This window comes from Myxine glutinosa, chromosome 2 (assembly GCF_964187855.1).
Source record: "Myxine glutinosa chromosome 2, kmMyxGlut1.1, whole genome shotgun sequence".
Lineage (NCBI taxonomy): Eukaryota > Metazoa > Chordata > Myxini > Myxiniformes > Myxinidae > Myxine > Myxine glutinosa.
In genome coordinates, this window is record NC_136262.1 from 105,022,708 (window position 1) to 105,049,035 (window position 26,328).

The 26,328-nt window shown below is 46.6% G+C and overlaps 1 protein-coding gene across 7 annotated transcripts in view; it reads left to right on the plus strand.

Moving 5' to 3' along the window:
* The window catches only part of LOC137421476 (putative 2-ketogluconate reductase), a 73,021-nt gene that overhangs the window by 43,750 nt on the left and 2,943 nt on the right, over positions 1-26,328 (plus strand). For 2 of the 7 annotated variants that reach the window (XM_078772748.1, XM_078772747.1), the window contains 4 exons: positions 5,326-5,547; positions 17,957-18,365; positions 19,330-19,501; positions 20,454-20,632. In XM_078772748.1, the coding sequence (XP_078628874.1) occupies positions 17,990-18,365; positions 19,330-19,501; positions 20,454-20,632 (727 nt within the window). In that variant the 5' untranslated portion in view covers positions 5,326-5,547; positions 17,957-17,989. Of the gene's footprint in view, positions 1-4,218; positions 4,363-5,325; positions 5,548-9,877; positions 9,938-17,956; positions 18,366-19,329; positions 19,502-20,453; positions 20,633-26,328 lie in introns of all 7 variants that reach the window. The other 5 variants (XM_078772752.1, XM_078772746.1, XM_078772749.1 and 2 more) reach the window with 4 other exon arrangements.

Here is a 26,328-nt window from a genome sequence, read left to right on the forward strand (position 1 = left end):
CCTTTTGTCCATCCACATACCTCACCAACGGCTCCCAACAGACTAGCTTTCATTGACATCCAACCACTTTCAAGCTCAACCACATCATCCTCTACCCTACTCAGCCTCTCTTTTAATGCCTCCCTTACTGTCACCTCTTTCAACCTCCACACCTTCATTCTCGGTTGGTACTTCACCCGCCGAGCTCTCCTCGCACCTTTCACCCTTATGTCGCAGACAACCAAGTGGTGCTGTGAAACAGCCTCCTCCCCCGGGATCACCTTTGTGTCCCGGAGGTGCCCCCTATCTCGCCTACGCACCATCAGGTAGTCAACGGTTGTCGTCGACCCACCTGACGTGTATGTAACAAGCTTATTGTCCTCTTTCTGGAACTGAGTATTACAAATCAACAAATCAACTCCATCAGCAAACTCCAAAATCCTTTCACCTTCTCCATTTCTCACACCATATCCGTAACCCCCATGAACTCCCTCAAAACCGTCCATACTCCTTCCCACATGTCCATTTAGGTCTCCTCCCACCACAACAACTTCCTCATCTTTCACGTTTTCCATCAGCTTCTCTATCGCACACCAGAACTTGTCCTTCTCTTCATCGCTTCGACCAACCTGCGGAGCATATCCCGAGATGACGTTCACCAAGAGCTTTCCAATCATCATTTTCACCATCATCAACCTATCACTCACTCTAGTCACACTCACCACACTGTCTACAAACTCCTCAGAAAACAGGACACCAACACCATTCACGCCCTCCGGGCACCCTTGCCACACAAAGTTGTATTTCTGTCCCTGCCTACCCTTCACCATTCTCACACCACTTCCCTTCCATCTCGTCTCTTGCACACAATATATGTCCACTCTTCTTCTGACCAATACTTCCACCACTTCTCCTGATCTCCCTGTCATTGTCCCTACATTCCATGTCCCAAACCTCAGAAACCGATCTCCACTTCGGGCTGTACCCTGCCCATATGTACTTGTGATTGTCATGGTTCTCTTTTTGAGGCAATGTTTTTATGGCCGGATGCCCTTCCTGACGCCAACCCTCTTAGTCGTCTCTTACGACACGCAGGGATACGGTGTACCTATTCTGACCAGGGTACACACTGGGAAACGTTTAAAACATGTAAATTCTGGGGGGGGGGGGGGGGGGGGGGACGTCAGCATCGTCAGATTCATGGAAGACGAACATTTATTGCAAAATGACTTTCTTGTGATTTTCAAGTCAGAGATCCGTTTGAAAACGGAGGAGGGGTGGGATGCAGGTGAGTTTAGGGAATGTAGGAAGGAAGAACTGAAAGAGATTGAATTTTGATTTGAAATGGAGATTTGGTGGGAAAATCGAAAACAAACTTTAAAAGAAGAAGAAGAAAGTGTGTTCTCATATACAACAGAAGACAACACTTCAGGGGAAAGTTTAAACATTTTTAAACTAAACCGTAAAAATTATCTGGGGAAATTCCCGAAATGGGGACATTAAGGATTCCTAAGGGCGGTTAATGATTCCAGCACAGGTTCAGAAGCAGGAATAGAAAAATAGGTGAATGACAGCCAGGAGAGCAGAGAACGAAGGAACAGGGAGGTGTTTAAGCAAATGTGTTAGTATGGGAGGAGAGGGCTACTTTTAAAATTCCTCGTTGATATGCTTCTTTTTTTTTTTGGAATACAACATCGAGGCTCGTGAAAGAGCTCACATCAATCACAAAAAAGGACAAACGGACACACAAAACATACAATAAAGGGAGCGGGAGACAAGATGGGGAGAGAGAGCGAAGCACACAAGTACAACAGCAGAGAACAGGGTCAACGGAAGATCCGTGGGAGGGAGAGGGCTTGGGGGGAGGAGGCATAGGAGGCGAGGGAGGGGGGTGGGAAAGGTATAAAACACATGGACACTGCTAGAACTTCCAGGAAAGAAAGAAGTCGAGATTTCAAAAAAAAAAAGTGGATCTGGGGTGAATTAACGGGGTTAGAAGAGATCAAGGTTTTGGATGGGGGAAGACAAGAGATGGTGGTGAACAGCAGTTTTAAAGACCTGGAGGGATGAGTGGGATTGAAGAGAGTGAGGGAGTTTGTTCCAGAGGCGGGAGTAAAGAGGAATGAAGGAGTGAAGGTGAGCAGAGAGTCTTGATTTTGGCAATTTCACCAGAAGAGGGTTACTGTCAGATCTTGTGCGACCTGTAGAAATATTTGGGGGACAGAGCACAGATAGAACTGGGGGTGTTAGGCCGGAGAGGAGTCGGTAGAAGACAGAAAGACCACCAACCTGCCTGCAGTGAGTGAGTGAAAGGCCCTCGGAGTTAGCTTCATCGCGGGAGATTCCAATGATTCTGAAAGCTTTGGTTTCAACAGCGTGAAGACGAGCTAGGTGTGAGGCAGGAGCACCAGCCCAGAGGGGAGAACAGTATTCCATTGAGTTGCGGATGAAAGCCTTGTATGTGGTGAGGATCTCAGGTATGCCAAGGAAGGACTTCTCACGATGGAGGATGCCCAGTCGGCGACTGGCTTTGGAGGCCAGATTGGAAATGTGGTTTTCCCAGGAAAGATCATGGCAGATAGTGAGAGCCAAAAGCTTGAATGACAGAACTTCTTGGAGAGGATTGTTCAGAAAGTAGATGGGAGGATTGTCCAGTCGGTCTTTTCGGAGTAACATCGTAAGGGTGTGAGATTTGTCAGGATTGAAAGACATGTTCCACATGTTTGACCAGTCTGTGATTTTGTCCAGGTCTGCAGAGAGTGAAGAGGCTGCAGACTGCCGATCTGAGGGATGAGGGATGGAGCGGCAGAGAGTGGAGTCATCACCAAAGAGATAGAGAGGATTTCCAAGAGAGTCAGAGAGATCATTGATGAAGACCAGAAAAGGCACAGGGTCCAGAACACCGCCTTGCGGAACTCCAGCCTGAACAGGAAGGGGAGCTGAGAGAAACCCATTCAGGGCCACACGTTGACTACGACTAGAGAGGAAGTCCGCAAGCCATGCATGGAGATTTCCATGGATACCATAGAAGGAGAGCTTGGTGAGCAGAGCGGGGTGCCAAACCGTATCAAAGGCCTGTAATATGTCAAGGGAGACGGCTCTAATTTCCTGTTTGGCATTGAGGACCTCCATCCATTGTTGAGACAGCAGAAACAGCATGTCCAGAGTAGAGTGACCTGGTCTGAAACCAAATTGACGATCAGAGATCAAGCCATTGGAGACGAGGAAAGATTTGATATCTGAAGCAATTATGGATTCCATGACTTTGCCAATATTTGAGAGAAGGCTGATTGGTCTGTTGTTGCAAGGATCTGTTTTAGCACCTTTTTGAGTAAAGCGCTGATGTTGGCTGATTTCCAAGCTGAAGGCAGATGATCTTGAGTAAAAGAGAGGGTGAAGATAACAGAGAGAGGGTGTGAAAGAGTGGCAGAGCAGGATTTTAGGACATGTGGGCTGATGCCATCTGGTCCAGTGGCAGAATCAGAGTCGAGGATTGACAGAAACTTCTCCACACTTGTCAAGAGAAAAGGACACAGAGTCCAGGAGCAGCTGGGTACGGTGGGTACAGAGAGGGATGGGTTTGGGACACAATATTTTAAGGCAAACACAGAGTTGAGGCATTCAGCTTTTTCACGTGCGGAGTCAGCTGTGTAGCCATTTGAGGTAAGGGAGGGGATGGAGGAGGAACAAACACCAGAAACGGATTTGACCAGATGCCACCAGGATTTGGAGAAGGGAGACAGGTTTGAGAGTTCAGTCTTGAGAGTGGATAGATATTGGCTCTCCTGAGGGTAGACACACACTTGTTTCGGGCTTTGTGAAAGGAAATGAGATTTCCTTCCATTGGATTTTCCTTCCAGGAGGCAAAGGCAAGTTGTTTCAGGGCACCAGCCTCGCCACAAGATTCCGTGTACCATGGATGGGAGGAATGGTATGACAACTGAATACGAGATGGGATAAATCTGTGCATGAGAGAGGGCAATTTACTTTGGAAGAATTCCCAGGATGAGTTTATGTCAGAGGCAGTGGAGATGGGAGACCAGTCCAGATGATTGATGGCTGCTTGAAGACCATGCCAGTTTGCCTGAGTGAAATGCCAGACCCGTCGACGCTGAGGAGGCTCTCTGAGAATGGCCAGAGAGATGTCCACTTTCACAAGCACATGATCAGATGTGCCGAATGGAGCAGAAGAAGAGCAGCAGACATTTGCAGAGAAGTTAGTCATAACCTTTTTTGAAGGTTCGGTGAAAGTGGATCAGAGGAAGAAGGATAAAGTTGAATAAATGGACCACAAACGACCGCAGAGAGTTGACAACAAGGCCTCGAGGCCTGGAAAACCAGGCCTGAAAAACGCGGTGGGAACCAGCCGACGGTTATACACAGGTATGCACGATTTACACGGAGATATAACTAGAAACACACAGTCGGCACTCACACCGTAAAATAAAAATACAATTTTGACAAAAATACAAAAGGGAAAATTTCTTAACATTCATAGTGTGGAGAGCTTGGAAGAACACACAACCTCGCTGGCAAAACTGGAAACGGAAGTCTTTTGGGTTTTTGGGGTGTTTGGGGTCCTCAGGGTCTTTTGGGTATTCTGGGTCTTTGTGGTCTTCAGGGTGTTTTGGATCTTCGGGGTGTTTTGGGTCTTCCGGGTCTTTGGTTTCTTCAGGGGCTTTTGGGTCCTAAGGATCTTTTGGTTCCTCTGGGTCTTTAAGGGTCTTTGAGTTATTTTGGGTCTTCGGGGCCTTTTGGGTGTTCAGGGTGTTTTGGGTCTTCGGGGTGTTTTGGGTCTTCATGGCCATTTGGGTCTACCAGGTGTTTTGGGTTTTTGGGGCGTTTTGGGTTTTGGGATCTTCAGGGCCTTTTGGGTCTTCAGGGGCTTTTGTGTCTTCAGGGGTCTTAGTGGTCTTAAGGGTCTTGAGGGATTTAAACGGTCATCAAAGGTCTGAGGTGTAAAGTATCTCGACAAACTGCGATCAATTGTCGTACGCGTTTATTCACTCTGCCGATCAAGGCCCGATTCACAGCAGCGCCATCCGAGGTCTGGCATAGGGATACAACCCGGTCCCGGTGTAGGGATACAACGGTGAATATTTGCACTGCATACATGACATCCTCCCCTTTAAGTCCAAAATTACCACGAGCAATACGTGCTAGATTTCCAGAATTGACATTTCAAAAGCAACATTTCCAAAACATGTGAAAATATGTGTGCAAACGGTTATGAGAATAATGAAAATACGTGAAAATAGAACATGTGTCAACGTGAAAAAAAACATCTTCAAAGATTCAACCGGTCGGGTGCTTTTCTCTCACGCATTGAGCGTTGCGGTGTACCAGTGGATACAGAGTCCGAGGTGATTCCTTTGGGTCGCGGTGTACCAGTGGATACAGAGTCCGAGGTGATTCCTTTGGTCTCCACGAAGGGTGTAGCGTTTGCAGAGGTTTTCGGGGCATCCGAGCCGGCTGGAGCGGCCACTACGATCTCTGGCAGTGGCGGGTCGAACTGTTTAGTTGTCCTAACTGTGACGATGCTACAGGCTCCATCGATTCACAGTGACGGTAGGTTATGTGGTCCTGATGTCGACGAATTTCGCGGCCGTCCTGCAGGCGAATCACACAGGACAGTGGACCTGGCTTCTCGATGATGTCCCCCGGTAGCCACGTCGCACCTGCACCAAAATTTCGGGCAAACACTGGATCTCCAATGTTGATACATCGACTGTTGGACGTCTTATCGTGCACCAACTTTTGATTAAGCTGGCTCTGATAAACATTTGATGATATGTCTGGTTTGAGATTGTCAAGTGTCGATCTCAAGTGTCGTTTCATCAATAACTCAGACGGAGCTGCACCAGTTGTTGATTGTGGCGTGATACGGTATTTGAACAGGAGACGAGACAGCTTTGTTTCCAGGGTTCCCTCCTGAAGTTTCTGCAATCCGGATTTGATGATTCCTACGGATCGTTCGGCCAAGCCATTTGAAGCCTGGTGATGTGGGCTGACAAACTTATGTTTGATGCCGTTCCGACGTGTGAACTTGGCAAACTCGGTACTGGAAAAACACAAACCGTTATCACTCACGATCATCCTGGGCAGACCATGAGTGGCGAAACAGCGTCTGAGTCTTTCGATGACAATGGCTGACGTAGTACCACGCGTCACATAGGCATCAATCCATTTTGTGTGCGCGTCCGTAATTATTAGAATCATGCTGCCGTTAATAGGCCCAGCATAATCGAGATGTAGGCGATGCCACGGTTCGCTGGGCCATTCCCAGGGATGCAGTGGCGCTTTCGCAGGTGTATTCCGGGTGCTCTGGCAGGGGTAACAATGTCGAACATGATGTTCGATATCAGCATCAAGATTCGGCCACCACACATAGTTTCTGGCGAGTGACTTCATCTTCACAATCCCGGGGTGACAGTCATGGATTTCATCCATGACCCTGGAACGCAGATTTTTCGGGATCATGACACGACATCCCCAGAGTAGGCAACCATTTTCCACGCTGAGTTCGTTTTTACGTGCTTTAAAAGCCGCAAAATCTTGGTCACCCTCAAGTAGCAAATGCCATCCAAGCTGTACAGCCTGGACAGTTCTGGACAGAACGGGGTCTCGTCGAGTATGAGTGCGGATCTGGCCGGAATCGACAGCACAATCTTCCAGATGATCCATCAGTGCGATAATGGATCCTGGTGTAGGCGAATCATCAACGGATTCTGGAAGGGGTAACCGACTCATGGCATCTGCATTTGTGATAGACGAACCGGGCTTATAACATATGGTGTAGTCATAAGCAGCGAGAAACAGGGACCAGCGGATGATCCTGGGCGGTAGTGTGTCAGATGTCGCCTTAGTTGGACCAAACAGACTAATCAACGGCTTGTGATCAGTGCGAATCGTGAAATGATGTCCAAGAAGGTACTGGCGAAATTTGCCGATGCCGAAAACGATTCCCAATCCTTCCTTGTCAAGTTGGGAATAGTTTTTCTCTGCCGGGGACAACGTTCTGGATGCAAATGCAACCGGTCTTTCCGTACCGTCAGGCATCACGTGTGATAATACACTCCCCACTCCATACCGACAGGCATCGCATGTCAGCACAAGATCCTTCTCTGGATCAAAATGAACGAGAACATTAGACGATTTGAGCAGATCCTTAGAGGTCTGGAATGCTGATTGTTCAGTAAACCCCCAGCTCCAGGAGACTCCTTTCCTCAAAAGCCGATAAAGGGGGCCCAAAACGTCGGTCACATTCGGGATGTAACGACCATAGAACTGAAGCAAACTGAGGTATGACTTCAATTCGGTCACATCTCGTGGAGCAGGAGCATCCTTGATAGCTCGGACTTTCTCATCTGTTGGGTGTAGACCCTCGGCATCAATCGTATGACCCAGGTACGTGACTGATGGCACCATAAAATTGCACTTGTCTCGACGCAAACGTAGGCCGGAGTCCGAAATCTTCTTCAGAACTCTCTCCAGGTTCTGTAGATGTTCCGCGTCCGTACGACCAGTAACCAGAATATCATCCTGGTAACAAACGACGTTGCGTTCGGCGGCAAACAAACTGTCCATGACACGCTGATAAATTCCAGGTGCAGATTTCACTCCAAAACTAAGTCGGTGGTACCTGTACAACCCACGATGTGTGTTGATGGTAAGATACTGTTTCGAATTCTCGTCCAAGCAGAGCTGTAGATAGGCGGATTTGAGATCGAGTTTCGTAAAAGTCTTGCCTCCCGTGAGACGAGCATAGAGGTCTTCGATCCTCGGGATTGGATATTTATCCAATGAAGAACACCTGTTCACGGTCATTTTATAATCTCCACATATGCGGATGGACTGGTCCGATTTTATGACCGGAACGATGGGCGCCGCCCATTCGGCATACTGGATTTGCTCGATGATCCCCAGATTTTCAAGATGATCCAGTTCCTTGTCAATCCGCTCACGCAGGGCGAAAGGGACTGGGCGAGCCCTGCAAAATATAGGATTGGCATCCCGGTCAACCCTGAGTTTAGCCGTATGTCCTTTCAAGGTTCCAAGCTCATCCTTGAAGACATCCGGGTATGTATCCAGCACATATTTGAGTGTGTATGCTGCGGTAGGAGAAACGTTGGCTGCCCGGAGTTGATGAATGCTTTCCCACTTCAGTCGAATTATGCTCAACCAGTTCCTGCCGAGTAAGGAAGGGCCCTTTCCAGGAATGACGATCAGGGGTAGGTGAAACTCACGGTTATCGTAGCCCACCGTGACGTCACATGTACCGCAGGGAACAATCTTCTCACCTGTATAGGTGGAGAGTCCATAGGTAGTAGGTTTCAGATGGGGTCGGTCAGCATCACTCCACAGGTTTGTGAAAACAGCATGGCTGATGAGCGAGACGGCCGCACCAGTGTCGACCTCCATTTGCAATGGTCGATTGTTGACGACAACATTGGCAAGAAGAGGGTCCCGTCTATGGTGAGAATCAATATGAAGCAGGTCATACGATTCTGAGTTGTCGGAAACAGAGCTCACCTGGTCAAGCTCGGGTTCCTCCGAACCGATAAACTGATGAATCTTGTCAGCAGCTTTTCCTTTTCCCGATTTGCGAGTGATGCAAGCTGGAGCAATATGGCCAGTTTTCGAACAGAAATGGCAGGTGGCATCTTTGAACCGACACGTCTCCGGAGGGTGCTTTCCGTTGCACCGAAAACAGTTGTTGTGGGTTTGAGACTGCACTGGCTTCTGACGAGGAGCCTTGTTCCAACGTTTTGGCTGAACATGATCCAACCGATTCACAGCAGGGCTGGTACCAGACGAGCGAGTGGCACCGATGCTTGTAGCGTTGCGTTCAGCACTTTCCATGGAAATGGCGGTGTCTCTGGCATTTTGGAACGTCAGTCTTCTCTCAGCAAGCAGGCGTCTACGAGTGCGGTCATCGGACATGCCAACCACCAGCAAATCACGAAGCATGTCATCGATCGTGTCCCCAAACTCACACAGATGTGACAGTTTTTTGAGGTGTGCAATGAAGTCTGCGATCGACTGACCTTGCTGCTGTCTGCACATGTAAAAATTAAACCGACACAGGATGACTGAAGGAGATGGGTTGCAATGTTCCTTCAAAGCGGCCTTGAGCTCTGCATACGTGAGCTCCTGGATTGTCCGAGGCCGAATCAGGTTTTTAACAAGTGTGAACGTCTCACCTCCGCAAACGGACAGGAAGACGGCCTTCATCCGGCCTTCGGTCGCGATGCCGTTCGCCTCGAAGTAGAAAGACAACCGCTCAGAATACGTGTCAAAATCCCCCTCATGAGGGTCGAATTCATCGATATGGCCGAAAGAAGTCATGGTCTAGATGTTTATCCTCGCCGCCATGTAAAGTATCTCGACAAACTGCGATCAATTGTCGTACGCGTTTATTCACTCTGCCGATCAAGGCCCGATTCACAGCAGCGCCATCCGAGGTCTGGCGTAGGGATACAACCCGGTCCCGGTGTAGGGATACAACGGTGAATATTTGCACTGCATACATGACATGAGGGGTCTCAGCAGTCTAAACGTAATTAAGAGTTCATGGACTGTGTTTTGGGTGTTAATTATATTTCTAGAAGAAGAAGACGTTTTGGTCGCATATAAACAAACATACAAACATAACCATGTACGTTTGCTCTATTATAATAAGATATTCCTTATGCTTTTAATTTCACAGTTTACAGTTATAGGAATTACAATTTTCAAATGCAAGATATCGATTGAGTTTTTTGTAGCGGACGCTTTTACCGTTTTCTACGTAAATTTTCATTTCCAGACGCTTTTTTATTCCTCCGTTGACGAAGTCACCTGAGGCATTATGTTTTCAGATTGTCCGTCTGTCCGTCCTTCCGTTCGTCCGTGTTAGGTTTTCGTTACTGCGATAACTTGAGAATGGCCAAAGGGACCTTCGTCAAACTTGGTGCAGGTATGTGTAATGAGGTAAAGATGAACTGATTATAATTTATTGGCAAGAGGTCAAAGGTCAAAGTCTGTAATACGTCTAACTTGAGATCGGCTGAAGTGATCTAATTCAAACTTGGTACAGATATGTATAATGATGTATATATTGTTACAGACGTGGCTTGGATGTCATTTACCGAGCGGTTTTATGGTATGACCACGTCTGCACAAGTTACCCGATTGTGCCCGAACGTTGACTAGTCGCGCTATGCTAGACCAATGAAGGAAAAAGAAGACACACGGCTGGAATTAATACGACACGACACCAGGGATACGGTTCTCAAAGGTTGTTATTACAATAATGCGGAAGGTTTAGATTACAGGGACAAGAGGGAAACATAGGAAGGTGGGCACTTAAACACACTTATATTAACCCCAACGGACGACAGATAAACGGGACAAGGCTCACTCACACGGGGTTTGATGGCAAAGAAAGCGGGTAGCGATCGCTCCAGGTGCACCTGGGCTCAGGGCAGGATCACGTACGGTCCAGTTTAAGAGATGCGGTGGAGGTATTGCAGCGCTCGAGGGGTGGCGACTTCTCTCTCCAGGCTGGGGGCGCATCTCACGTCACATCCGGCGCGTGGCCGCGTATATCCGGCGGGGAGTGACACGCCCTCGGCTCGTTAGCTCCGCCTCGTGGAATCGGCACGTTGCTTCTCATTGGGTGCGTGCGGGGGGTTTCTGGCTCCGCCCCTGACGAGGAGCTGACAGCCAGCCCCTTCGGGGTAACGCCGTGGAGCGTATGGTCATGGCGGGTAACCGAGCCGGTGTGAGGACGCACACTCCCCGCCCCTCTGTTGTTGTAGTCGTAGTTGTAGTTGTAATTGTTGTTGTAGTTGTTGTTATTGTTGTTGTTTGGGGAAGAAGATGGGAGGAGGTATGGGAAAGGTCCTAAACTCACTACTGATGCCATATAATCACATTCTGGTGCAACGAAGAGTCATAATTAATGGAAACGAGGCCTTAACTGACATAGATTAAGAATAACTAGGAAGATGTCCGAAAGTTGGCTACGTGTGGTGCGGTGGACCTGGGCACGACATTTAATGGGGGAATAAGGGGAAGGTCGGCTCTACTGATTGTTATTTACATGCAATGGGACTAGGGAATGGGGGATTGGGGAAAGTTGGGGAGTATTGGAGAAAATAGGGGAATATTTACAAGCGGATATGGAGGCCAAATTCCATATTCGCAACATTGCACCCTTCTCTACCCTCGGGGCGTCCCGACCCGATAAATTTTTACCTACTTTAGTGTGGCACGCAATGTAGTTCCCTCTACTATTAACTCTACCCTGAGTGCGACAGTTTTACAGATATTCACAAATGAGTAAATATGTCCCCCTGCGACGTTGCACCCTTCTCCTCACAGAAACACACCCACAGGATAACCGAATCCGGAAAGAATTCGCAAACTACACATACAGCCGGTAGGGAGCATTATTTACAAGACTACGCTGCTATTTACACTACGATCCAGGACCTGTTTTTGGAGGAACACATGCAGATGTTATGCATAGAGAGAGCGCGCTTGCCAACATCGATACACCAACCCACGAGTGCTCTGTGGCCGACGGCCTTTAATAACGTGCAGAGCACCCTTTCCCAGCATCAAAAGCACCACCCCACCACCAATCGGTGCAGTCACCATTGTTCAATGATTAAAAATAAATGCGACAACCCCTAACCCTGCAGGTGTCTCTTGCTCTTCGTGTGGCCTTCAGTGGTGTTAATTAACAGTGGTTCACCTTTATGGCATAGGTGCCACGTTGACCCATAGGTCCATCCCCGGGTGGTGCTTGGCCGCAAACGAACTGCGGTCCATTGTGGGTGGCCACAAACATTGCGGTCCATATGGTGTATCGATCCCGGCAGCAAACAGCGAAAGTGCAGGCCCACAACTGCGCAGCCAGCACCTCTCTCTCCTCTCTCTCTACCCCAAAGCCAGATCCTCGGAGGTGGGAGACAAAAGAAGCAGACAAGTGAGTAAGGTGGTAAGGGCGCAAAAGTGCACGCAATGTAAGGTGATGCACACTGGGGGCACATGGGAACCAGGTGAGACAGGTACGTTCCTATCGTACGCCCCCCCCCCACCAGGTAACCTACATGGCCCCTCCCTTACCCCTTACTGCATCCACAAAACACAACACTACCCATAAACATCTACTTTACAAATCGACAAACATCCCTACTGTCTTCCCCGTTCCTCCCATAAACCAAATTCGTCTTCTCTCCCTCCTAACCAATCAAATTTGCCATTTTCAACTCTCATCAAAATTTGCCATCTCCAACTGCACATCAAAATTTGCCATCACCAATTCATCATCAGTCCCTCCTAAGGAGGGAGAGATGGAATCACCCCAATGTCTCATCCACGTCGTGATGCGTCTCACAAATCCACAGCAATCTCATTTCCTGCACACAGAACAAAGAAAACACAGGTGTGGAGTCATCATCATCACCACAGGTAAGTGGCTGCGTATGGTGCGACAGGTTCATCAATCCTAACTATCTCCTAAATGACTTTAACAACTTTACACTACCCGGGGGCTTTCTCCGGCCAAACCATTGGCCCTCTTACACTATGGGTTCTAAAAACCAATTCCCATTGGCCAAACTGTGGTGCTCTTCAATTTGGGGTCTCACTCCCCCGATTCATCTCCCGGTGCCCTCGCACAATTTCTGGGCTGTGGCGTGTACCTCTCCCAGTGGGTCTACCCACCTGCACACCTCCACCACTGCAGTTGCCTCCGAGCTTACCTGCTCCTTACCCTAACCTAACTACCTGGGGAAGGCCCTCTGGCACTCTCCCCACTCGGTGCCCTCTCTGGCACTGGGCTGCCCGATCCACACCCGGGATCCTCAGGCACCCACTCACAACTACCGGCTCCCAGAGCCCACCTGCGGCCTCACCTGGCCGACATCCTCACAGTGGTGGAGTGCCCAACCAACTACACACACTAACAGGCTACACGCCCAGCCATTTCCACAACACTAATGCACCCATTCACAACACCATTCTGCAACCGCACCACAAATGCCAATATCCAACCACAATTTACCTGCACCCTCTACCTAACACTTACACTACCCGCCCCGGGTGCTCGTGAAAGGGGTCCACTCTTCCCCCATCCACACCTTCGCACCATGCACACCACTCCGTACCACTCACTCCAACTCTCTCCACACACCTGTACTTGCACACCTGTGCTCTCACACCTGGTGCCACCTGCACCCTTCTCTCCCCAAGCGCATTCACGCTGATCTACAACACTCACTACTCACACACTGCTCCACACACCCGTCCAGTTGCACACCTGTGCAATCACACCTGTTCAATGCTCACACACACGGCATCATTTCAGCTAACTACTCCCTTCTGAAACTTGCGCGTCCCAGTCGTCCCTTTAAACTATTGCGCTCCCACGTCATTATAATCCACACTAATCTACCTGCGTCCCCACTACAGGTATCAGTCACTAACTAACCTTAACGTTACCTACTGTCATCTTCGCTAGATCCCTACACACAATACCCTAACCCCCCCCCGGGCTAGTTTTCACTGCCATACACCCCATAAGCTATTGCTCCTTTGCCCCCCTTGGGAAGGATGGTGGATTTGCCATCCCACCACATCGGGGGTCTCTCACTATCAATTTTGCACGTCAAATTTCAACAAATCAAAAATTTGCCAATCCTACTCATCATCTGCCAATCACTACTGCCAATCCTTTGCCAATCGTCAAATTTTGTTTTTCTCTAATTTTGGGTCCAAAACACTAACCTCATCACCCAGTCGACTCACTAATACCTCTCGGTGCGCCAATCCCTGTCCAAAGCCCGGCTTCGTAAAGCCAAGCAATGGATGCTGGTTGTTTTGTGCCAGCGGCTGGATGCGTCCGGCATTCGGGGCAGGGACGGGGGCTTACCCGGGCCGAGATCCCACGCACCACCTCGGCGTGGAGCCATCCAATGTCCCGATCTCGACCTGCCGGCACGTCTCAACAAAACGTGGTCGCCATAACGACCCTTCCTATCGGGCTGCCCGCTCCGCCTAGTGGAGCACGGACGCGGCCGTTCAAAGCGAGGCCCGGCACGCACCGAGGGCCTGCTTCGGCTAAAAGTCGCTCTAACCTCTAACCCGTTTAATGTCGATGCTTCACCTGCATGCTTACACCCCGAAGCCCGTTCCTTGCTCACACATCCAGCCGTGCTCATGCTCCTCGTACCTTTCCTTACACACCCAGGCACACCCATTCCACTCACAGCCTTGGTCACACACCTGACCACCGAACACTTTGGCACACATTCGTTGCTCGCACACCTCACCAATACACCTCTTCGCGCCCCCTCCTCGGTCACCTCCTCTGTGACAATCACAGGTGTGCCCTCATTCGCACACCCAACCACGTGCCTCACCACCAACTCCAGCGTGCATTCCCACTCACGCTCCACCATTCCAGGTGTGCATCCTTCCATCCCAGGTGTACATCCTCGCTCACCTGTCACAACTAACTCACGCTCCATGTCACTCTCACTACTTTCACCTCCACTCGTGACAACGCACTCACCCTTACTCTTGACAGCACACTCTTTCCCCATGCACCTGTCCGTCACACACCTTTCTCGCGCACACTCTCCCGTTACACCCTCTGTAACACTCACCACAGGTGGACACTCTTCCTTACTTCTGACAGCGCACTCTTTCCTCATGCACCTGTCCGTCACACACCTTTCTCGCGCACACTCTCCCGTTACACCCTCTGTAACACTCACCACCCCGCGCTTCCACGTGCTCCCTCGCACACGCGCTACGACCGACTCACTCTCGCCAGCACCCTCACTCCTTGGCGTGCACTTTTTCCTCACACACCCCAGAGTCGGACTTTCTCGCACACCTCCTTTTTCGCACACCAGACCTGTCGCACACTTCACCAGTGGCCTCTCACGAACACCCGGGTCTATCTCGACCCCCAAGCTTCTTAAATCCCCTGGCGCATCATACGCACGACCATATTGGTCACCACTTACACCGGGTCCTCTTCCTCTTCGCTTCTCCTCCATCACCTGCGAATCCCTCATCCGGTTAATGAGCACATCATCACGATCCAAACACAGACTTTGGACCAATTCTTTTATCTCCTCTTTTATCTCTTTCTTATCCCCTCTCCGTCGCTTCTTAATTTCGCTCATCCCTTCTTCCACTTCTTCTAATTTCTGCTTCACCTCTTTTATTCCCCGGTACGTATCCTCAAGCTCATCCTCTAAGGCTACCTTGACCGTTTCCAGGTGCGTCCTCACCTGCCGGTCCTTCGTCTCCATTACCTCTACCACCTCGTCCAACCTCGCTGTCAGTCCCTCTCGTACCATCTGACATTCCCTCTTCGTCGCTATCAAGTCGTCTTTTAGTTCTTTCTGTGTCACTTTTAACCCTCCTAATACCGCAGTGTTCCTTTGAACCTGCTCCGTTAGTTCTTTTTGTCCCTCCGTCAGCTGTTCCACCTCCTGCGTCAGGACCTCTATGCCCCCTTGTAACTTTACAGTCCCCTTTCTCACCTCTTTCTCCATGCGCTCCTTACAGTGCCTCACCTCCTCGCGCACTCCTCCGACCTCCTCACTCACTCCTCTTCTGATCTCCTCCCCCATCACTTGCATCTCCTGCCCAGATGCCACCCTCATCTGCTCCATTTCCTCCCTGTGAGCATCCAGTTTGGTTTCTACCCCCATTCTGACCCCCTCTATCTGCTGCTCCATTTGTTTAACTTCCCTTTCCGCTTGGTCCCTCATGTCCCTCAATTTGCCTTCCATACTGTTTTCTAACCCCTCTAACCCATTTTTCACTCCCTCTATCTGATTCTCCTGGGCAGCCATTCTATTTTCTACCCCCATTAACCCATTTTTCACTTCTTTTATCCCGTTGTCTAACCCCTCAAAATTATTGTCTAACTTCCCAAATTTCTTGTCTAACCCCTCACTGGTACCCCTCGCTTCGTCCCTCATTACCCCCATTTGGTTTTCCAATCGCTCACTATTCTTTTCCATAAGGGCCGTCATTTGTATTAAAAAAAGTTCCAATCTTCCCAGCGGCGCTACTTCGGTCGCGGGCACGGTGACCAGCGAGGCGCCATTTTGCGCGCCCGCTTCTTCGTGCGTGACGGCGCTATTTTGCGAACCTGCCGCCCTCACTGCTTCGCTCTCCTCCTGTCCCTCATTTTGGTCCTGGATCGACCCTGCTTCACTCTCCCCTACCGGACCCCAGCCGTCTTGACCCGCCATAGCGCGACTTTCAAAATTCGGGTTTTTTTTTTTTTTTTTTTTGTAAAACACAATCAAATTTCGCTGTTATAATTTCGAGCGCGTAAACGCGCTCCGGGTCCAATCTCACTCCTCGACACCAATTGTTACAGACGTGGCTTGGATGTCATTTACCGAGCGGTTTTATGGTATGACCACGTCTGCACAAGTTACCCGATTGTGCCCGAACGTTGACTAGTCGCGCTATGCTAGACCAATGAAGGAAAAAGAAGACACACGGCTGGAATTAATACGACACGACACCAGGGATACGGTTCTCAAAGGTTGTTATTACAATAATGCGGAAGGTTTAGATTACAGGGACAAGAGGGAAACATAGGAAGGTGGGCACTTAAACACACTTATATTAACCCCAACGGACGACAGATAAACGGGACAAGGCTCACTCACACGGGGTTTGATGGCAAAGAAAGCGGGTAGCGATCGCTCCAGGTGCACCTGGGCTCAGGGCAGGATCACGTACGGTCCAGTTTAAGAGATGCGGTGGAGGTATTGCAGCGCTCGAGGGGTGGCGACTTCTCTCTCCAGGCTGGGGGCGCATCTCACGTCACATCCGGCGCGTGGCCGCGTATATCCGGCGGGGAGTGACACGCCCTCGGCTCGTTAGCTCCGCCTCGTGGAATCGGCACGTTGCTTCTCATTGGGTGCGTGCGGGGGGTTTCTGGCTCCGCCCCTGACGAGGAGCTGACAGCCAGCCCCTTCGGGGTAACGCCGTGGAGCGTATGGTCATGGCGGGTAACCGAGCCGGTGTGAGGACGCACACTCCCCGCCCCTCTGTTGTTGTAGTCGTAGTTGTAGTTGTAATTGTTGTTGTAGTTGTTGTTATTGTTGTTGTTTGGGGAAGAAGATGGGAGGAGGTATGGGAAAGGTCCTAAACTCACTACTGATGCCATATAATCACATTCTGGTGCAACGAAGAGTCATAATTAATGGAAACGAGGCCTTAACTGACATAGATTAAGAATAACTAGGAAGATGTCCGAAAGTTGGCTACGTGTGGTGCGGTGGACCTGGGCACGACATTTAATGGGGGAATAAGGGGAAGGTCGGCTCTACTGATTGTTATTTACATGCAATGGGACTAGGGAATGGGGGATTGGGGAAAGTTGGGGAGTATTGGAGAAAATAGGGGAATATTTACAAGCGGATATGGAGGCCAAATTCCATATTCGCAACAATATTAACTGATTCGATTTTGGGGGCAAGAGGTCAAAGGCCAAAGGTCAGAGGTCATGCCAGGTAAAAGTGTGATAACTTGAGAACAGTTGAATGGATTTAAATCAAAGTTTGTACAAGTATTATAATGATGTAATAATGTGGGCGGAGACATATCACTCGACTTCGTGACATCGAAATGTTGTTCTCGTCTTTTTTTTTTCATTTACGAACATTATTATCATATTTATTTCGCAGTTTACAGTTATAGAAATTCCAATTTTCAAATGCATGATATCGATTGAGATATTTTTGGATTTCAAATGCTAGATATGGAATTTGAGTAGTGTGCGAAATGAAAAAAAAAAAATCTTTGTTTCTCAGACACCCTCGTAAAACCTAAAAACGAAAAAGTTGTTTTCCTGAGAAGCAAAAAACCGTGACAGTATCGTTGAGTCTGTGTTTGACTAATTTCAGCTTTGAAGTCTCATTTTGTTTCTTTATTATTTCAGGAAATAGCACTGCATTGTCTCTCTGAAAAAAACATGGACAAGCAACCCCACCTATTGCTGTCTCCTTGTCCATTCCTGGAGATGAATTTGAACAGCATCTTAGAAACATTTCAGAATCACTTCTGCATTGTTTGGTTTTCAGAATTCATCAAGAACTCGAAACAACTAGGAGAAAAGATTGTTGGGATACTTACTTTTTCAGAACAGACATACATCAACAAAAAGCTTTTAGATTTGCTTCCAAACCTGAAGGTCGTCAGCGTATTCGGTGTTGGTGTGGATCATTTGGATTTGACTCTGATCCGAAGCTATGGTGTCAAGATCTGCAATCTCCCTGGGATCGTGACTAGCCCGACGGCGGATATGGCAATGGCTCTCCTCCTCGCATCAGCTCGGAACATCGTTTCTGGTAATTGGGTGTTGTCCCCGTTTATATATTCATCTTATACATCATATAGTTTGTGTTTTATTACTTTTCTTGAATTGAATGTTGTGCTTTGTAGAATTGGTTTTGCTACTACATTGATTGAACAGCTATCGACTTGACATTTTAATGGGTGTGTTTAGGGGAAATAATATCATACTACTGGGATAATTGGTATCACTGGGAGGGTGGTAATTGGTATCGCAAGTCAAAGTCATGCTGAACCTTTGCATCGAAACCATAGACATCATGGAAGTGTGGAAATTATCATTGTAAATATCTTAATGTTATCATAGTGTTATCCTGTTATAATACTGTTATGAATATCATAATCTTATTGGGTGCATTGGTAGGTTTTAAGGGGTGTCATTACACCCCTTAATAATTACAGTCATAGTAATTACAGTAATTTTAATTAATTACAGTCATAGCTTGGGGGGTGGGTTCTGGGTGGGCATTATTTGTATTGGAGTGCAACATGGCAACGATGGACCAAATGGCCTTATTTCCTTGTTTAAAGTTATGCAGGGTCATGCAACCACTCGTTACACTCGAAGCACTCAAGTGTACGTTTCAGTTTCTTGAGAGTCTAAATGTAACGACCTGCATTGATGGTTTCCTCTTTGGGAAGGAAATCAACCAGTATGCATCCTTCGGCATCCCAGAAGACAGTTCCCATAACTTTTTTGGTGGGGGATACTCTTTTGGCCTTCTTCTTTTTTTGGAGCTCATAACTTTTGGTATGGTCCTCATATTTAATTTCAATAGCTTTGATTTCGAAGAGAGCTTCTCTATTCAAACATGCAGATGCAGTCCAACCTCCACCCCTCTGCATTGTTTTGTGTTACTATCCTTGTATAAACATCATCATTATATTATTATTACAATTAGCTCCAATTTTTTTTTGAAAATGACTCATGGGTCTCAACTATTGTTCTTTTGATTGCAGGAGTTCAACAAGTGAAGAATTCAGAGCCAACAAATCCTATAATAGCAGACACTGCAGTGGAGATCACAGGGTCAATCATGGGCATCCTTGGGATGGGAACCATTGGTCTTGCTGTGGCCAAGAGAGCTCGTGGCTTTGACATGACCATTCTGTACCACAACCGAAAAAGAAGGTGTTAAAACAATTACGAGAATTATGGACGATATAGTCTTGCTCGTGAAGGCAAATGTGGTATGATCGGTAACCATGTAAGCATTTACAGTATAGCAGATGAAAGTGAGTCATGCAATTTCCCACTCTTCTCTTTTGTGTTCTCTTCTTCTCTTTTTCTTTCTTCTCTCTTCATCCTCTTGTGTTCTTTCCCCCCCCCCCTTTTTTCCCCTCATTTTTCCTCTTTTTTTTCTCCTCTTTATACCCCTGTCATTGAAGGTGGATGGAGGTTATGTTTCACCCCAGTGTCTGCCTGTCTGCAGGATATCTCAAAAATGTATGGACGGATTCGGCCAAAACTTGGTGGACAAATTGGTTGTAGGACAAGGACAAATTGATTCAATTTTGGTGAAGACCCGAATCCGGATACAAGATATTTTTTTAAAGTGATTCTTCACTATTGAGTGATGAGGACAAAAACTATATATAGCATGATATTTTAAAACGGTGTGGATGACTTATGACAAAACTTGTTGGAGGAGTTGGGTAGATGATAACAAGGTCATTAGATTTGGGTTCAGATGTGGATGCAGATCCAGTCCATCAGTGGGAAAGAAAACGTAAACTGTTCAGCCTGGCGGAGGTATGCGCTCTATCGAGTGTAGTTCTCCCTTTTTCCCCTGTTCTTTTTTTTCTCTTTTTCTCGCTTTTTTTCCTCGACTCTCTTTTTATCAATTTATCTCGGTCTTTCTCTGTCTTTGGAAACAGACCCCCTCTCTCTGACCCCCCCCCCAAACCCCACCCCTTTGGTCACCTCTCCCACCCCACCACTGACATGTAACTCTACCATGATCAATTCTGTGTAAAAAAAACGAACTATTGATTGTGAATCCAAGCATTTAAGCGATATATCTCCATCTGAGTAAATTACATCAAATACAGATCAGTAATTGTTGCAAAAATTATTCCTGTAGGCCAGTGGAAGAGGAGCAGGAGGTGGGGGCTACCTTCTGTCCATATTTGCTTGATATGTTGACACAGATCGACTTCCTAGTGGTGTGTGTGGATCTGAACAGCAGCAGCACCAAGATGATCGGGGAACAGGAGTTCCGTGCCATGAAACCCAGTGCGACCGTTGTCAACATTGCCAGAGGTTACGCAAATATAAGCAGCTGTAAATTTTGGGGTATAAATTGATGTGGAGTATCGGTCAAATTGACTAATTTTCCCATTTGTCTTTCCTTCATTCATAAATAAGTTGATTTGGAGTACTGTATAAGATAGGGGTCCCCAAATAATTTTGATCGTGGGCCAGAACCAAAATTCCTTAGCACCTTGTGGGCCACATAAATTAACAAAATGGGTGTTTCAAAAAGACGTAGACAACATTGGTTGTTAATATATTTAGTAACACAAATAATACAATGATACCCTTTGGTTTATATGATAGAGCTCGTAAAGTTTTCTATATTTTAAGGTCTGGTGGTTTAATGTAAAATAAAATAGCGATTCCACAAGAGAAAGCTCAGTGGGTCGAATGGTTCATCGAGACGAGATCAGACACGCAAGTTCAGCGTAATTTTCGTACAAGGTATGGAAGGAATCCGCTATTGCCGACTAGTATCGGAGAGTGGCACAAGAGGATGAAGGAGACTGGAAGTTGTCAGAAACAGAAAAGTACCGGTCGACCAATCACAAGTGCAGCAGATGCTGAATGAGTGCGTGAATCATTTCAACAAAGTTCCAGAAAACCAATCCGCCACACATCCAGAGAACTCGGACTACCAACCACTGTATACAGGATTTTGCATAAAAGACAGAAGCTTTTTGCCTATAAAGTGCAGATTCTGCAGGAACTCAAACCAAATGACGGACCCAGATGCAAGGTTTTTGCCTTGGAAATGCTCAGTCACATAGACGATGACGAAGATTACCTGAAAAAGGTCATGTTCGCAGACGAAGATTGCTTTCATGTATCGGGGAAGGTCAACCAGCACAATGTGAGTATCTGAGGCTCTGAAAATCTCTACGTGGTCATTGAACACATACACGACAGTCCACAGGTCAATGTGTGGTGTGGCCTTCTCCCTGACAGATTGGTGTGTCCATTTTTCTTTGCGGAGGATACAGTGACCTCAACAATTTACATGAACATGTTGGAAGGATTCGCCTTCCCACAGATTGAACACCCGCAACCCAATATCATTTTTAACAGGACAGCACTCCCCTTCACTGGGCCTTAATCGTTCGAGCTGAATGAAAAATTTCCAGGTCGCTGGGTTGGCCGAGACAGACCAACTGCCTGACCCCAACAATCACCAGACATAACCCCCTTGATTTTTTTTTTCTGTAGGGCTTTGTTAAAGATGTTGTCTACACCACCAAGGTGGCAAACCTGCAGGATCTTCGTTCTTGGATCACAGCTGCATGTGTACTGGTGAACGCAAACATGCTGGGTCGAACATGGCAAGAACTTGTGTACCTCCTTGATGTCCTGCGCATGCCATACAGAGTTCACATTGAAGTGTATTGATGGTGTGCACAAAACGTTGAGTTTCTGTATCATATAAACCAAAGGGTATAATTGTATCATTTGTGGTACTAAATATATTAACAACCAAAGTTGTCTGAATCTTTTTGGAACATCCTGTATTTCTAACAAGTAAAAGCTACATTCTGTGGACAACACCTCTTTAAAATGTTCTGGAATGTCAGCTCTTTCACGAGCCTCGATTCAGTATACAAAAAAAAAAAAAAATTGCATAAATGTTTATCTATTTGCTCCCCATTCCCACTAACAGTATCTCAGTTTGTTTGTTTTTGTTTGTTTGTTTTCATGGACACTTGCGTTTCTTACGTAAATGTTCATTTATGGATGCTGTTTCTTTTTTGCATTTGCAGACATTATTGTTGTTTAGTTTACAGTTATACGGTACACCGTATCCCTGCGCATCGTAAGAGCGTGACCAAGGGTTGGCGTCAGGAAGGGCATCCGGCCAAAAAACATTGCCTCAAACAGGGAACCATGATTGTCATGGGGCCCGCAAGGCTAACCCCCACCCTAGCGGGGAAAAATGGCCGTAAAACGATCATTTTATTTTTATTATTAGTTTACAGTTATGGAAATTACAATTTTCAAATGCTAGATACTGATTGAGATTTCCTTTGGGATTCATATTGACAGGTTTACAGTTTGTTTTTACATATATTTTTTATTTACGGATGCTTTCCAACGGTTCTGTGTTTTTTCACGGTGTACCGGCTTCAATATCCATTTGCACGCCAAATTTCAACTTTCTACGTCACCCGGAAGGTACCGAACATTAATATCAGTCAGTCAGTGAGTGAGTGGTTAGAATGAGCTTTATATATTCGATACATTAAATTAGTCCAATGTAGATACCAAAAAGCAGTCTAAAAATCAATAAGCAAAATCACGATGAAATATCATTGACAATGAAATAAATCAATCCACTAAAGTTACTGTTCACAATGAAATGGAAACAAGATATGACCGGAGAAAATACTTTCCTCCATACATATATATATATATATATATATATATATATATATATATATATATATATATATATATATATATATATATATATATATATATATATATATATATATATATATATATATATATATATACACACACACACAGACTTGGCATTTAATATGGAATATATATTTTTTTCTTGACTTGGGTTTACTTTCTTAACTCAGTATATCAATCTGGTGAGTTTCTTTTACACTTTGGTGATTTATTTGTTAAAAGAACTATGTCACTGATTGTCTGTCGCAGCAAGAAGTCAACAACAGGATTATATCACAGGTGGCGTGGCAAAATGTACGGACAGGTGCATTTGATGATTGGCTTCACAGTCGGGTATACAAGGGTTGTTGCGTTCTGTATTAGTGGAAAACAACTGCTGCACGTCTCCAAAAGTTATTGCTGCTTCCTCTGGAGATGGTCCGTCAACTCGACAATGCCGTTTGTCATGGAGTGGTGGCTTTACGAAATTACGACATGAAACAGTGTGCTATTGCTCGGCAGTATGGCATCACTCAAGGTCAGGTGTCAAAGATCCTGAAACGAAATGCTTAGAGGGGTGTCCCTACTCCAATACCGAGGCCAGGACGTCCCCGCAGAACCACAAGGAGGGATGATTGCCAGCTGCACCGGTTAGTCCGCAATGGCCGTACCAATTCAGCTAATCGGCTTAGGGCTGAGCGGCAGCAACTGACAAATGTGCCTGTATCCAGAAGGCTAGTCAACCAATGACTGGTTCAAGCAGGCTATCGTGCCAGGTGTCCCCTGAGAAAGCCACGCCTGACCAGACAACACAGCCAGCGCCGATTGCAATGGGCCAGAGAGCACCGTCAATGACAGCCAGAACACTGGAATCACGTGATCTTCAGTGACGAGTCTAGATTTCTGGTCTATCGTCAAGATGGCCGCGTCCGAGTGCGCAGACAAGTGCATGAAGCCTACAACAAAGATTGTATAGTGCCAAGAGTCCAAGCTGGAGGTGGTGGGGTGACCGATTGGGCTGCTTTTCATGCAGGGGGCAAAACTGACCTGGTTGTTCTGAATGGAATCCTGAACCAGTTCAAGTACAGGGCCATTCTGGAAGAAACATTGCTTCCATTTGCTCGTGCAGCCTTTCGAGGAAACTTTGTCTTCCAAGATGCCAATGCATGGCCTCATCGTGCTCGCATGATCCAACACTTTCTTGCTGACCATGGTGTAGAGCATATGGAGTGGCCTGCCATGTCCCCAGATATGAATCCGATAGAGAACTTGTGGGCAGAATTCACGCGTCAAATCGACCACTTGGACCAGCAGCCGACCTCTGTGCATGAATTGCAGCAGGCTATTGTCACTGCATGGCAAGTGATTCCTGTCAAAACCTTGGCAAATCTCGTGAACAGCATGCCTCAACGTGTACGTGCTCTCCTGAATGCTCATGGGGGTTACACGAAGTACTGAACTGTAATTTTACTGTCCGTAATCCCAGTCGTAATTTAACTTTTGTTTTTGTTAAAAAAAAATTTGGCTAATGTGCAAAATAAAGAGATATTTCTGGAAAACGTACAGAAGTTTAACACAGGACTGTCCATGACCTGAGTTCGATATCAGTTTACATCACTTTCAAGGATCAATTTATTTGTTTCGAAATGTCAAATGTGGTTTTTGTTTCTTCTAAAGGTCACATTAACAAAATCTAGAATAATTTCAACATAATTCCAATGAACTTTTGGTTCTAAGACATCTTGAAAAGTAAGTTCACCCCCACCAAAAAAATATTCCATATTAAATGCCAAGTCTGTATATATTTAAGAAACAGGAAGTAAGTTCCTGCGTGGGGCTCATGTGAAAAAATTCTGACAACCCAGGACTCAAACCCAGGAACCTCATCACTTGCGTGGTGACAGCCCACTGAGCTATTGAGTCTCCGGTATATCCTCAGAGATTTCTCACACTAACACTGCGAGCTTTATAATGGCCGATGTCTTACGTGCCTGCTAGGCAGACCCCGGGTGTGAGTGTATGTATGTAATTGTGAAAGTGCATTTAAGATGAACTCATCGAACAATTTAAGAAACAGGAAGTAAATTCCTGCGTGGGGCTAGTGTGAGAAAATTTTGACTCAACCCAGGATTCGAACCCAGGAACCTCATCACTTATGCGGTGACAGCCCACTGAGCTATTGAGGTTCGCAATGAAATGAAAAACAAGATATGACCGGAGAAAATATTTTCCTCCATATACTACTGTGTTCAAAAAGTATCCGACCTTTATTTTTCGTGCGTAAAAAAAAGAAGCTAGGGAGGCGTTGATTGGTGCACGTATGTAGGCGATCCTAATGCGCACGCGTGAATTTTTTCCCACCTGCAGAAGCTGTCATTCGACGGCAGACCGCCGATGAGTGAGGACATGTAAGTGAGCGCCGTCGGATTTTCGTTTTTGACAAAATGACGGAAAAACTTGAACAACGCTACTGCATCAAATTTTGTGTAAAGCTTGGCGATTCCCAAGTGGAAACGATCCGCAAGATTCAACACCGTTCATTCCATTATGAAGGAGGATTTGGGCTTCAGGAGAATCTCAGCGAAGTTCGTACCAAAGCTGCTAACGATTGAGCAGAAGCAACTCCGTTTGGAGATCGCACAGGACATGCTGGAGACTGTGAACAGCGATCCCAGCTTCCTCAACACAGTGATCACTGGCGATGAGTCCTGGGTTTATGGGTACGACCCAGAAACCAAGTTGTAGTTTTGATGTAAGTTTGATGAAACACAAAATTTGATGCAGTAGTGTTGTTCAAGTTTTTCCGTCATTGTGTCAAAAACGAAAATCCGACGGCGCTCACTTACATGTCCTCACTCATCGGCGGTCTGCCGTCGAATGACAGCTTCTGCAGGTGGGAAAAAATTCACGCGTGCGCATTAGGATCGCCTACATACGTGCACCAATCAACGCCTCCCTAGCTTCTTTTTTTTACGCACGAAAAATAAAGGTCGGATACTTTTTGAACACACTACGTATATATATATATATATATATATATATATATATATATATATATATATATATATATATATATATATATATATATATATATACCATCAAGTCAGTCAAGCAAACAAAATGATTGATGTAGTGTGGTTTAAATTAACAATTATACAATTTATTTCAGAATCGACTTACACGCCAAAAAATGCAGTAATTATAATAGATAAACCTAGACAGTGACCACCTTTAGAGGCAATTTTTCCCTGCAGAGCAGGGGTTGGCCATTTTTCGGGCACCGTGGTCCCCTTTTTGAAGCAATGTTTTAC